Below are 14,330 nucleotides of genomic sequence, written 5' to 3'. Positions count from 1 at the left end.
TTTATGCCCCTGGCCATAGTAAAAAAACTATTTGAATTAAGTTTTTTATCCTACATTGAACTTTTGATGTCTTCCCTTAGCGAGTTCTCTTTGTTGAATATGCACATATTTAGTCATAAAATATTGCAAACAAAAATGTGTCCCCAGTACACAGATGCCCCACTCACACTATCATTTTCTATGTTCAGTGGACCGTGAAATTGGGGTCAGAACCTTAATTTGACATTAAAATTAGAAAGATTATATCATAAGGAACATAAATATTAAGTTTCAGGTTGATTGAACTTCAACTTCATCAAAAACTAACTCGACCAAAAACTTTAACCTGAAACTAGACAGACGAACAAATGAATGGATGAACGGACGCACAGACCAGAAAACATAATGCCCATCTACTATCGTAGGTGGGGCATAAAAACAGTGACTTTTAACCAACACCAATTTAACTGATGCAGAACAAGAATGTGTCCATAGTACACGGATGCCCCACTCCCACTATCATTTTCTATGTTCAGTGGACCATGAAATTGGGGTCAAAACTTTAATTTGGAATTAAAATTAGAAAGATCATATCATAGGGAACATGTGTACTAAGTTTCAAGTTGATGTAACTTTAACTTCATCAAAAACTACCTTGACCAAAAAACTTTAACCTGAACTTTGCACTATCATTTTCTATGTTCAGTGGACCATGAAATTGGGGTCAAAACTATAATTTGGCATTAAAATTAGAAAGATCATATCATGGGGAGGGAACATGTGTATTAAGTTTCAAGTTGATTGGACTTCAGCTTCATCAAAAACTACCTCGACCAAAAACTTTAACCGGACGGACAAACGGAGGCACAGACCAGAAAACTTAATGCCCCTCTACTATCATAGGTGGGGCATAAAAAAAGAAGAATGTTTCATTGATATAATCATTACATTTGTGTTGCTGTACCATCAACAATTATCCAGCTCCTCTTCCTTATATGAACTAGAACAGATTTCTAAACATATACATTTTGTTTTTTTCTCTACATCACAGACAGCTAGAACATCACACTTCAGTGTAACCGCCATCACACTTCAGCTTAACCACCATTGCTCACCAGTGTAGTTATCAACAAGTTAGTGTCATAATGTCACCATCACACTTCAGCGTGTAAACCAACACACTTCAGTGTGGACCATCACACTTTAGCGTGACCATCGCAGTTCTGAGTACCATTGTGGTTCTGAGTCCTACATATATACATCTCCTTTTGAGTTAGGGATTGATTTATTTATGTTAATGGGTACTAGTTTTCCTTGATTGTGGAAATCTTGCATTTTCCTTGATGTGTGTTTTTTCGTGGTTCTGCCTAGTCTAGACTAGTCTAGACTCAGCATTATAGAAATTTGTCTTTTATGAAACATTTAAATTTGTGATTCAACTGTACCAATAAAACCCACAAAAATGAGTTTCCAGAGAATAATAATGAATTAACAGCATCATATATCTACATTTATTCAATCCAATATTATCTCCAAATATTCATTTGATATGACTTGCTTGGAGTAGACTTGCTACATGTCCATTCCTAATTATGTTTTTTGTTCTCTTTTTTTTTCAATTTTGCCCCTTTAATAATTTTACTGCTATAACTAGGAGATTACAATTATAGTGACATCTGCAGGAGGAAGGCTTTCTCCAAGGGCAATCAGTAGGCTGGCACTTATCAGTAAACATATAAATTAGTAAGAGAGAAATAATAGAACGGGAATGGTAGCAAGTCTATGCTTGGAGTTATATATATATATATGAATAAAACAACGACACACAGGACGGTCTTATATATCATATTGACAAATTGTAATAATAAGTTAACATAAAAAGTGCATTCTTTTATAGGTCATATCACAACCTAACATCTCTCACAATTTTAACAACCAATTAAATTTTTAATGACCATTAAAGTCTATTCAAATAATATGAATCAAACTGTACTATATAATACGTTGTTGATAAGTGTTTAAATCGTAAAAACACTTCCTGAATTTTTAATATACAAGAAGTACCTAAATTTGATCTTCCTATTATATGTTAGAAATACGAGTCATATAAAACTAAATTGAAAGGTGTGCTTTCTTGATATATGATCGCTGAAAGCAAAATGTGCATTTAATGTAAATATTTGAACAATTTTTGATAAAATGAAAATATTCTAAATACAGGTAGGTAGTTTGTTTCTTATCAATAAAAAAATCTTTTTCATTTTTTTTTGGAAATAATTTCTCATTGAAATACTTATCAATGCTTATGGTGTTCCAGATTTTAATGCATGGGGAGAGGTGGGGCATTCAAATTAATTAATTGAGGGTGGTAGTATTTTCTTAAGAATTGCAATGATTGTCAAAAAAAAAAGGAAATTAAACCCTGAGACCCCGCCCACTCAAGTTACAGGACTTAGTTTTGGTAAAAGCCACTTGTGCTTTGATATGTTTTTTAGCAAACTTTTCTTGACAGCATAAGCTATGTGAATAATGCCTTTTACTTCAGAAGATAGAAGACCTGGATGCATTTTGACTACTTAAAATTAATACAGACACCTTATGATAATAAGTTTCTCTGTCTGTCATATGTCCATTGTCCTTGACTTCATTGTAATGGTGAAGTGACTGCTTGGTTGAGTTTTTTTGTCAAACCAAATACTCACTTAGGAGAAACAGGATAACTCTTTTTGATATATTGGTTCCTTGTAGCGTCTTCGTGTCCGTCAGGTTGGCTCACCTGACCCCAACCTCATTTCATGCATAAACAGACTTAAATCCCCTGTTTCATTGTTTTACATGTGTCATTTTGGGCCCTTTTTTTATATAGTTTGCTGTTAAGTGTGAGCCAAGGTTCCTTGTTGTAGACCATACTATGACCTATAATTATTAACTTTAAATGTATTGTGACTTGGATGGAGAGTTGTCTCATTGGCACTCATACCACATCTTATTTTTATAAAGGTTAAAATTATGTAGTGAACTCTAGTTCAGATACTAAGATGTAAATGGCTGTCTTACATGTTTTGACATCATTTCCATGGTTCAGTGGACCCTGTCAATACTTTCAAGAATAATATATACCTTTTTTAAAATTAACTTGAGTTAATTATTTGAATTAATTCTATTACAGATAAATAGCCATGAAGAATTTGACTGTCAGAGAGTAATAGTTCCCTGTCAGTATCAACCCATGGGTTGCACCACAAGGGTAAGTTATAAACAGAGTTTTACTGTGTGTATTGCTGTGTGTTTCTTCATTCTATATTGGTTAGAGGTAAAGGAGGAGGGTTGAAATCTCACATGAAATGTTTAACCCCAACACATTTTTGCACCTGTCCCTCTGGCCTTTGTTAGTCTTGTACAATTTTAGTTCAGTTGTATGTTTTGTAACCTAGCTATATGTGAGACATTCATTATCACTGAACTATAAAAAAGAAGATGTGGTATGTTTGCCAATTAGACAAATCTCCACAAGAGACCAAATGACACTGAAATCAACAACCATAGGTCAACATACATGCTTCAAGCCTATACCACATGGTCAGCTATAAGAGGCCTGACATGACAATGTAAAACTATTCAAAAGAGAAAACAAATGGCCTAATTTATAAAAAAAAATGAAGGAAAAACCAATATGTAACACTAACAAAAGACAACCACTGAAGTACAGGCTCCTGACTTGGAACAGGCACATACATACAGAATGTTGCGGGGTTAAACATGTTAACGGGATCCAAACCTTCCCCTAACCTGGGACAGTGCTGTAACAGTAAAAACTATGAATGGGTTCTCATCATTATTAATGTGACTATAAGTATATTTACATAATATATATGGATACAAAAAATAGAGGGAGGTTCTTGGCTAAACTCTCACTGAAGAGCACTAAGAGAGATAAGAAGGAGCTGACAATTTTTTTCAAGATTAGATACCATTGATAATCTGTTAATCTCTTATTTTCCTAGGCAACATCAATGATGTTGACTTATATTTGATGTTGACTTATATCATGTCATTATGTTCTCACTCTACTCAGTTTAAATAACTGTTATCAGCTGAGTCAATTGAGATGGAAAATAATCACACAAAAAGATCAATACAAAATTAAAGAAAAATTGATAAAAAAAAATTATTAAATATTTAGCCAGTTATAAAAAAGATTTTTGTTAGGTAATACAAATTTTTAGGTTTTAGTATGTTGAAATTGTCAATAACTGGAAAATAAGCAGATTTATTTTTCACTGTAAGTAAATTGACAGCAGGTTGTGTTTTTTTAATTTTATCACAGCTGATTCCAGAGAATGATATATATCAAACCAACAAGGAAGTAAAATACTTCTCGTTATGCTGTCATCCTTATGTCCCATCTTGATCACATTATAATTTGGAGTCTTCCTAGCGTATATCCCGATTGTGTACTAATGTTCATTGTTTTGATCAAACTGTGAAATTAAGTAATTGATGCAGGAACCCAGAAACAAGGTTTTATCACTTAAAAGTAATTTCATTAGTCATTAAATCAATGGAAAAGTACATTTCTGTCCTTGCATCAATGCTTGAAAAATTAACTGCATGGTAACTTTGAGTTGGCTATATATATTATGATTAAGGTTTTTCTAAAACTTGCAGAAATTATGAGGATGTTCAAAGGCTATGACTGCTCATGCACGACTAAAGCCTATATTTTATGCTTTAATATTTTGTAGTACAATTTTTAAAGATAGGGAAAACAGTTTTATTTTAATTAGTTCAAGACTGTTTGAGTTTGATAAAATAACAATTTGTAATGCGCTTTTTGTTTTCATAATTTGATTCATTATATGGCATGATACAATACTGAAAAATATATATATCTCAATTAATTAGCCAGAAAATAAAATATTTTAAACATCTTAAAAGCAAAAGATAGATAGAATGATGAGGTCAGATTTCATGATCTGTTAACATTGTCAAATCTCATGATGTTGACACAATAGTCTGTTTTTTGGGGGTTTATTGTCAGATCTCATGTTCTTGTAACAATGATCTGGTTTTTTTTTGGTCAGATCTCATGGTCTTGTAACAATGATCTGTTGTTTTTTTTTTTGGTCACATCTCATGGTCTTGTAACAGTGATCTGGATTTTTTTTTGTCAGATCTCATATGGTCTTGTAACAATGATAAGTTTTTTTTTAATTTATTGTCAGATCTCATGGCCTTGTAACAATGATGTGTTTTTTTTGTTGGTGTTTTGTCAGATCTCATGGTCTTGTAACAATGATCTGTTTTTTATGTCAGATCTCATGGTATTATAACTGTTAACTTTGTCAGATCTCATGTTCTGTTAACTTTTAAAAGACCTTTGAATTTGACATAAATAACATTTATTATTGTTTGTTGTAAAGGTCCAATCACTTTAATTCAGGAAGTTAATAGAATATTGAATGGATTACCCTTACGACTCTATCAATTTCTAATTGGCATTGTTTATCGTGATATATTACAACACTAATTAAACTGTAAGTTGAATTTTATTTTGAAATTTTAAACTCTTAGTTAATTTTGATCTGGTGTATGATAAAAAAACATAAAATGCATTACACATGTAACAAAATGATACATTAATGCTACAGATTTTAATGCAGTTAGAAAATATAAAGGGATGTTTTTATAAAGTGCTTTTATTTGAACATTTTTATTTTTGCATTGCATCCCATTGTTTCAGTGGTTGCGTACTTGAATACTGTTTGCATTTTAATACAAAAAAAAGAAAAAAAGTTTTCTGAGGATACTTTTTGATGGCAATGGGAATTTTTTAGACAAATTAAGGGTCAGTGGAAGTTAACTATTTATGTTACGTGCCAACATTTATTTTGATGTTTTATATGCAAGTATCTTTGAAAAGTTTGAAAAAAAAATATATTTGCATGTTAAAAATATTTCAGTTAATGTGCATGAGGATGGTCTTTTTATGATCACAGCAGAATTTTGTATTAAGGTACACATACTGTTAAAAAGTGGACTCGTTACAGAACATTTGCAATGCATTGCAGTTTTCATTTATTTTTAGCTTTATATAATTAATTTTTGAATATTGAATATCAAATCAGATATAAAAAAAAACTTAGCATAACCTAAACTTTGATTTATGGTTGATGACCTTATGTTAACCCAAAGTTAATTATGACATTTATTACACAGGATTATAACTCTTGAACTGTAATTGTCAAATCAGCCAATGAAAATAATCTAAACTTGTTAACCAGTTAACACCGGGGAAACAAAAATAAAATACATAAATGGACTTCAGGTAACACAGTTAATACAATGCAAAAGTATCATCCACAGAAAATAGCTACTGATCTCTAATATTTTTTATTAACCTGCATTTTGTTTAAGTAAGTTATGGTATAAGTGCCAATGAGACAACTCTCTATTCAAGTCACAATTGTAAAAGTAAATCAATATAGATCAAAGTACGGTCTTCAAAACAGAGCCTTACTCACACCTAACAGCAAGCTATAAAAGGCCCTAAAAGTCTTCAAAACAGAGCCTTACTCACACCTAACAGCAAGCTATAAAAGGCCCTAAAAGTCTTCAAAACAGAGCCTTACTCACACCTAACAGCAAGCTATAAAAGGCCCTAAAAGTCTTCAAAACAGAGCCTTACTCACACCTAACAGCAAGCTATAAAAGGCCCTAAAATTATTAGTATGAAACCATTCAAACAGGAAAATTAATGGTCTAAACAATATAAAAACAGGAAAATTAATGGTCTAAACAATATAAAAACAGGAAAATTAATGGTCTAAACAATATAAAAACAGGGAAATTAATGGTCTAAACAATATAAAAAAACAGAAACACTTATGAACCACATCAACATACAACAACCGTTGATTATCTGGTTCCTGACTTAGGACAGGTACATTTTGTACAAACAAATGCAGCACTTCAATAGGTATCAGTTTTCACCCTTGCCTGAAACAATAGTGTAACATCAGAACGACACACTATAAATCCTTGTTTTTCAAAATTCCAATAGGGAACATTCTCTTTATACATGTTATAATAATTGTGTCAATAAATTTATTGATACAATTATACACTATAAATCATTGAAATGGCTTAACTCAATCAAAAGTCATATAACATAACAAGTGAACATACAAGACCATACCAACTACCTACAACACTAGACTCCTATGAAGACACACAAACAATATCAGATAATAACAAGTGAACATACAAGACCATACCAACTACCTACACTAGACTCCTGTGAAGACACACAAACAATATCAAATATTAACATAACAAGTGCACATACAAGACCATACCAACTACCTACAACACTAGACTCCTGTGAAGACACACAAACAATATCAAATATTAACATAACAAGTGAACATACAAGACCAAACCAACTACCTACAACATTAGACTACTGTGAAGACACACAAACAATATCAAATAATAACAAACAAGACCATACCAACAACCTACACTAGACTCCTGTGAAGACACACAAACAATATCATATAATAACATACAAGACCATACCAACCACCTACACTAGACTCCTGTGAAGACACACAAACAATATATCATATAATAACAGTGAACATACAAGACCATACCAACTACCTACACTAGACTCCTGTGAAGACACACAAACAATATATCATATAATAACAGTGAACATACAAGACCATACCAACTACCTACACTAGACTTCTGTGAAGACACACAAACAATATCAGATAATAACAGTGAACATACAAGACCATACCAACTACCTACACTAGACTCCTGTGAAGACACACAAACAATATCAGATAATAACAGTGAACATACAAGACCATACCAACTACCTACACTAGACTCCTGTGAAGACACACAAACAATATCATATAATAACAGTGAACATACAAGACCATACCAACTACCTACACTAGACTCCTGTGAAGACACACAAACAATATCAGATAATAACAAGTGAACATACAAGACCATACCAACTACCTACAACACTAGACTCCTGTGAAGACACACAAACAATATCAAATATTAACATAACAAGTGAACATACAAGACCATACCAACTACCTACAACACTAGACTCCTGTGAAGACACACAAACAATATCATATAATAACAGTGAACATACAAGACCATACCAACTACCTACACTAGACTCCTGTGAAGACACACAAACAATATCAGATAATAACAGTGAACATACAAGACCATACCAACTACCTACACTAGACTCCTGTGAAGACACACAAACAATATCATATATTAACTAATAAGATATGGTCCAGATAGACTGACTTGGTACAGGCACATATATGGTTGGGTAAACCACATTTTATTGTACACAATTTTCCCCAAATTTATAGTAAAAATAAAATAAGGGTTAAAAATACCCATTGACTTTTTTCATATTTTGACTTTCAGCTACTATCTTAAGAAATAAGATTGATTATAAAATTGAGAAAGAAAATGGGGAATGTGTCAAAGCGACAACAACCCAACCATAGAGCAGACAACAGCCAAAGGCCACCAATGGGTCTTCAATGTAGTGAGAAAATCCCGCACCCGGAGGCGTCCTTCAGCTGGCCCCTTAAAAATATGTATACTATTTCACTGATAATGGACGTCATACTAAACTCCGAATTATAAACAAGAAACTAAAATTAAAAATCATACAAGTAGACTAACAAAGGCCAGAGGCACCTAACTTGGGACAGGCGCAAAATTGCGGTGGGGTTAAACATATTTATAAGATCTCTATCCAATGTAGAAAAGTAAAAGCATAACAATACGCACATTAAAATTCAGTTCAAGAGAAGTCCAAGTCTGATGTCAGAAGATGTAACAAAAGAAAAGAAACAAAATGACAATAATACATAAATAACAACAGACTACTAGCAGTTAACTGACATGCCAGCTCCAGACCTCAATTAAAATGATTGAAAGATTATGTCTTCATCATATGAATATCAGGCACAATCCCTCCCTTAGGGGTTTAGTATCATACTATCATAAAATATATGAGAAGAACATAACCTGTGTTATGCCAACAACTCTTTTTAAATAAATGTGTTTAATTTGTGTGCAAAGACCCTATAAGTGAATCAATATTAAAGCCAAAATATGCAATCTTTAATGACCTGACAACAGTATTGTAACTATATCCCTTCTTAATAAGTCTGTTTAAAGGTTTTGTAAGCTTTTGAGGTGAATACTTACATTTTTATACGATCGCTTTATTTTTTTGGTCGTATATTGGTATCACGTTGGCGTCGTCGTCATTGTAGCGCCGCCGCCGCTGCGAAGACTTTTGGTTTTCGCACTATAACTTTAGTATAAGTGAATAGAAATCTTTGAAATTTAAACACAAGGTTTATGATCATAAAAGGTATGTTGGGATTGATTTTGGAAGTTTTGGTCCCAACAGTTTGGGAATTATTGGTAAAAAAGGGCCCAAATAAGCATTTTCTTGGTTTTCGCACTATAACTTTAGTTGAAGTAAATAGAAATCTATGAAATTTTGACACAAGGTTTATGACCACTAAAGGAAGGATGGGATTGATTTTGGGAGTTTTGGTCCCAACAGTTTAGGAATGAGGGGCCAAAAAAGGGCCCAAATAAGCATTATTCTTGGTTTTCGCACAATAACTTTAGTATAAGTAAATAGAAATCAATGAAATTTAAACACAAGGTTTATGAACACAGAAGGAAGGTTGGGATTGATTTTGGGAGTTTTGGTTCTAACAGTTAATTAGGGGCCAAAAAGGGGTCCAAATAAGCATTTTACTTGGTTTTCGCACCATAACTTAAGTATAAGTAAATAGAAATCTATGAAATTTAAACACACGGTTTATGACCATAAAAGGAAGGTTGGGATTGATTTTGGGAGTATTGGTCCCAACAGTTTAGGAATAAGGGGCCCAAAGGGTCCAAAATTAAACTTTGTTTGAATTCATCAAAAATTGAATAATTGGTGTTCTTTGATATGCCGAATCTAACTGTGTATGTAGATTCCTAATTTTTGGTCCCATTTTCAAATTGGTCTACATTAAGGTCCAAAAGGTCCAAAATTAAACTAAGTTTGATTTTTGATATGCTGAATCTAAACATGTACTTATATTTTTATTATGGGCCCAGTTTTCAAGTTGGTCCAAATATTGGTCCAAAATTAAACTTTTTTTTTATTTCAACAAAAATTGAGTCCTTGGGGTTCTTTGATATGCTGAATCTAAACATGTACTTATAATTTTTATTATGGGCCCAGTTTTCAAGTTGGTCCAAATTGTGGTCCAAAATTAAACTTTGTTTGATATCAAAAAAAATTGAATCCTTGGGGTTCTTTGATATGCTGAATCTAAACCTGTATTTAGATTTTTGATTATAGGCCCAGTTTTCAAGTGGGTCCAAATTGGGGTCCAAAATTAAACTTTGTTTGATTTCAACAATAATTGTATATATGGGGTTCTTTGATACAATGTATATGGTTAATCTAACCATGTATTTAGATTTTTGATGTTTGGGCCCGGTTATCAGATTGGATCACATTGAGGTCTAAAGGGTCCAAAATTGAACTTTATTTGATTTCATCAAAAATTGAATTCTTGGGATTCTTTGATATGCTGAATCTAACCATGTATTTAGATTTTGGATATTGGACCATCATAGGTAATGTCCAATTTAAAATTTAGTTTTTAAGTTTAAGTTCTTACACCACATTCATTATGTGTCAGAAACCTGTGCTGTGTCGACTATTTAATCACAATCCAAATTCAGAGCTGTATCAAGCTTGAATGTTGTGTCCATACTTGCTCCAATGTTCAGGGTTTGAACTCTGTGGTCGTATAAAGCTGCGCACTGCGGAGCATCTGGTTGTGCTTTGTAAAGAATATTACCATAAAAGATTGGATGTGAAAAACCTGAACGTATAAGATGTCTGCATGTTGAGTTATATTTAGGAATTATTTCCTTATATCGATGATAAAATTTAGTAAATGTTTTGACAAGCTTGTGATAACAAAAACCCTGGTGTAATAATTTTTCGGTAATACATAAATTTCTCTCGCTAAAATCTAATAAGTTGTTACATACACAAGCGAATCGTACAAGTTGAGATATATAAACACCATAAGACGGTGACAAGGGAAAGTCACAATCTAAAAATGGATAATTAATGATAGGAAATGAAAAATCATCTCTTTTATTATAAATTTTTGTATTTAGATTCCCATTAATGATATAGATATCAAGATCAAAGAAAGAGCAGTGGTCATGATTAGTATTAGCTTTATTTAAAGTAAATTCAACAGGATAAATTTCTTTAGTATACATACTGAAGTCGTCATTATTGAGAGCCAATATATCATCCAAATATCTAAAAGTATTGTTAAACTTCTGTATCAAATGTTGTTTCGATGGGTCTTTGCTAATTTTAGTCATAGATTGTAACTCATAACAATACAAAAACAGGTCCGCAATAAGTGGTGCACAGTTAGTCCCCATTGGTTTTCAAATATCTTGACGATATACAGAAACTCCAAAGCGAACAAAAATGTTATCAAGGAAAAATTCAAGCACAAATATAGTATCAAAGCATGTCCAATTAACATAGTTCTTTTGTTTATTGCTACTAAAAAATGACCTAAAAGAGTTTGAACATATGTACTCGCATTTTGAATTTTTAAATGCCCGGTTAATTAGGGTTGTGAAGTTTTTCTTAATAAGAATATGAGGCAAAGTGGTTTATAGGGTAGAAAAATCAAAACTTTGAACAGATTCAAAATCACCAATATATGCTTTCAATTTATCAAGTACTTCCAACAAGTTTTTGACACTCCAGAAGGTTTTTTGTTGTACCAAGTGTACTAGTAAGTAGAATAGACAATTTAGTAGTGGAACAATGGCTTGAAGATAAAATAAATCTATATTTGTAAGGTTGTTTGTGTAGCTTTGGAAGCCAGTAAATAGTTGGAACTTTCATTGTTTTTGGTTCTGCTTGTAAAGAAGTAGCTAAAAGTTTGTGTTTGTTACAGACGTTGTTTTCTGAAAATGAAGTCAGTTGGAATGTTGGTGAATTCGTGATTTCCTTTTGCAGAACCTCAATATAAAATTTATGTCAAACAATAATGATATTATTAGCAGCTTTATCAGCTGAGACAAAAACAAATTCCTTGTTTGGTTCTTTTAGTTTGATACGCGAAATAGGGTTTTTATGGTTGTTGTTAAGAGTAAAATGTTCTTTAAAATGTTGTATACAAATATCAACTACATTGTTGTATCTTAATTGCTGAATTAAAAAAAAGAGGCCAAAGATTTTTGTCTGTTTTTTCCAGTTTTACCCATTTCAAACAGTAATTACTGAGTGAGTTGTGGATGATATTACGACACTCAGTTCCAATTAATAGACACTCAGTTCCAATTAATAATTGACGGGGGACGATATTTAGGTCCATTAACTGAGGAATGATTTTAACTCTCGGTCACAAACGATGTTAGTGTCTCCTGTTATGACATGGGAAATGGGGCCATATGTGTATTCAGAATTACTGCAATTACATGACATAGGTATATTTTCACTGATATTTACACCTTTACACAATTGGCTTTAATTAAACACATATTTCCGGGTAGATTTTTTGAAAATATAACAAATAAGAGGGAGTTCAGTATTATCAAAATATCAGGAATTTGTTCTTTAACAGAATGAATGGTTGTTAAAAATACGGGCATTATTTACAAAATCAAAACCTTTATTGACATACTTTATTTAAATAAAATGTTATAACCATTTGAAAATGAAAAATAAAATGATTATTGAATGTTATTTTCTTCTTTTTTAGCTGGAGAGATGTGAAATGTCACAACATTTACAAGAATCCATACAACAGCATATGAACTTGATGTTCAACATTTTAATGCAGCTGAGCTCAGCTGTACAAAATATAGCCCCTGGAGCATTACAACATTTTCCTGCTGTCCCACAATCACACAGTTTACCAGTCACGTCATCGGAACAATCAATCACAAACTTACTAGAATCTTTACGTATAGGTGTACAGCAAGGAATGAATGTCTTATCAAACCCTACTCCAGTTCCTTATTCACCTGATTCTAATGTCTCCTCTGTTGAAGGTTTCCCAGAACCTGTCACTGGTAGCCATAGTCATGGTCTGATAGAGAGGAATATAAGTGAGCAAACACAAATTGCTCCAAGTATAAGTTATTCTTCTCAGCAATCCAATAAGGATGTAGAAGGTGGGGCTTATGTCTCTGTCCAACAAGGATATGAATTAAAGTCTCTGAAAGATCAGAATGTTACACAGGACGAAAGTTTAGCTAGACACGAACATCAAATCGATGAAATTCGTGGTAGAAATGATAATCATGAAAAAATTGTCAAGGATTTAAATAAAAGGCTTAAAATGTTAGAAAGTACTATTAATGAATTTGAAGGAAGGACTTGCAATGGAACTTATGTTTGGAAAATAAGAAATTATCGCAAATACAGAAGAGAAGCGGAAATTGGTGATACAACAGCAATTCACAGTCCACCATTTTATTCTCATTTCTATGGGTACAAGTTATGTATAAGAGCCAATTTAAATGGTGTAGATTCTGCGCGAGGAACTCATCTTTCTATTTTTATTCATTTTATGCAGGGAGATTATGATGACATTTTAGACTGGCCTTTTAATGGCAGAATAATATTGACCGTTATTGATCAAAATCCTGTATGTGAATTACGGCATCATGTTGTTGAAACTTTAATCTCTAAACCAAATTTAGCTGCATTTCAAAGACCAAATACACCTCGCAATCATAAAGGCTTTGGGTATATGGAATTTTTGCCGATTGGAATTCTGGATAATTCTACATATGTTAGGAATGATACATTGATAATCAAAGCATGTATTTTGCCAAATGGATAGTATATATAGTGTGGTTTTAGTATATTTTTAAATAAATTAAAGATCATTGATGTTTATATAAAGAGGTACACTAGCGTAAATCCAATTTATTATTATTATTTTTATTGAAAGTTTAAATGAACATTGCCCTGGTATATTTTTATGCCCCCTGCTGCTGGGTGACAAGAGTAAAATGTTCTCCCTTGCATGTCTGTATGTCCATTCCCTCCGAAAGTGGTTTTCTTTTTTCTAATTTCAATTAGCCTCCTACGGAACTATATGCATTTTACATATCAAACACAGATCAAGCTTGAATTTGGATGGTGTCCCTTTAATCACTGTCAAGTAATTTCCCCTTTATAAATGGAAAAAAATGCTTCATTAGATTTT

At 32.4% G+C, this 14,330-nt stretch overlaps 1 protein-coding gene across 5 annotated transcripts in view; it reads left to right on the top strand.

Moving 5' to 3' along the window:
* The window catches only part of LOC143082926 (TNF receptor-associated factor 6-like), a 49,548-nt gene extending 35,507 nt beyond the window's left edge, over positions 1-14,041 (top strand). For all 5 annotated transcript variants that reach the window (XM_076258944.1, XM_076258939.1, XM_076258943.1 and 2 more), the window contains 2 exons: positions 3,149-3,226; positions 12,873-14,041. In XM_076258944.1, the coding sequence (XP_076115059.1) occupies positions 3,149-3,226; positions 12,873-13,961 (1,167 nt within the window). In that variant the 3' untranslated portion in view covers positions 13,962-14,041. The remainder of the gene's footprint in view (positions 1-3,148; positions 3,227-12,872) is intronic.
* Positions 14,042-14,330: the final 289 nt, after the last annotated feature.

Source organism: Mytilus galloprovincialis, chromosome 7 (assembly GCF_965363235.1).
Source record: "Mytilus galloprovincialis chromosome 7, xbMytGall1.hap1.1, whole genome shotgun sequence".
In the NCBI taxonomy this organism is placed as follows: Eukaryota; Metazoa; Mollusca; class Bivalvia; order Mytilida; family Mytilidae; genus Mytilus; species Mytilus galloprovincialis.
The sequence above is the reverse complement of the archived record's forward strand: the minus strand, read 5'-3'. Positions and strand labels throughout refer to the sequence as shown.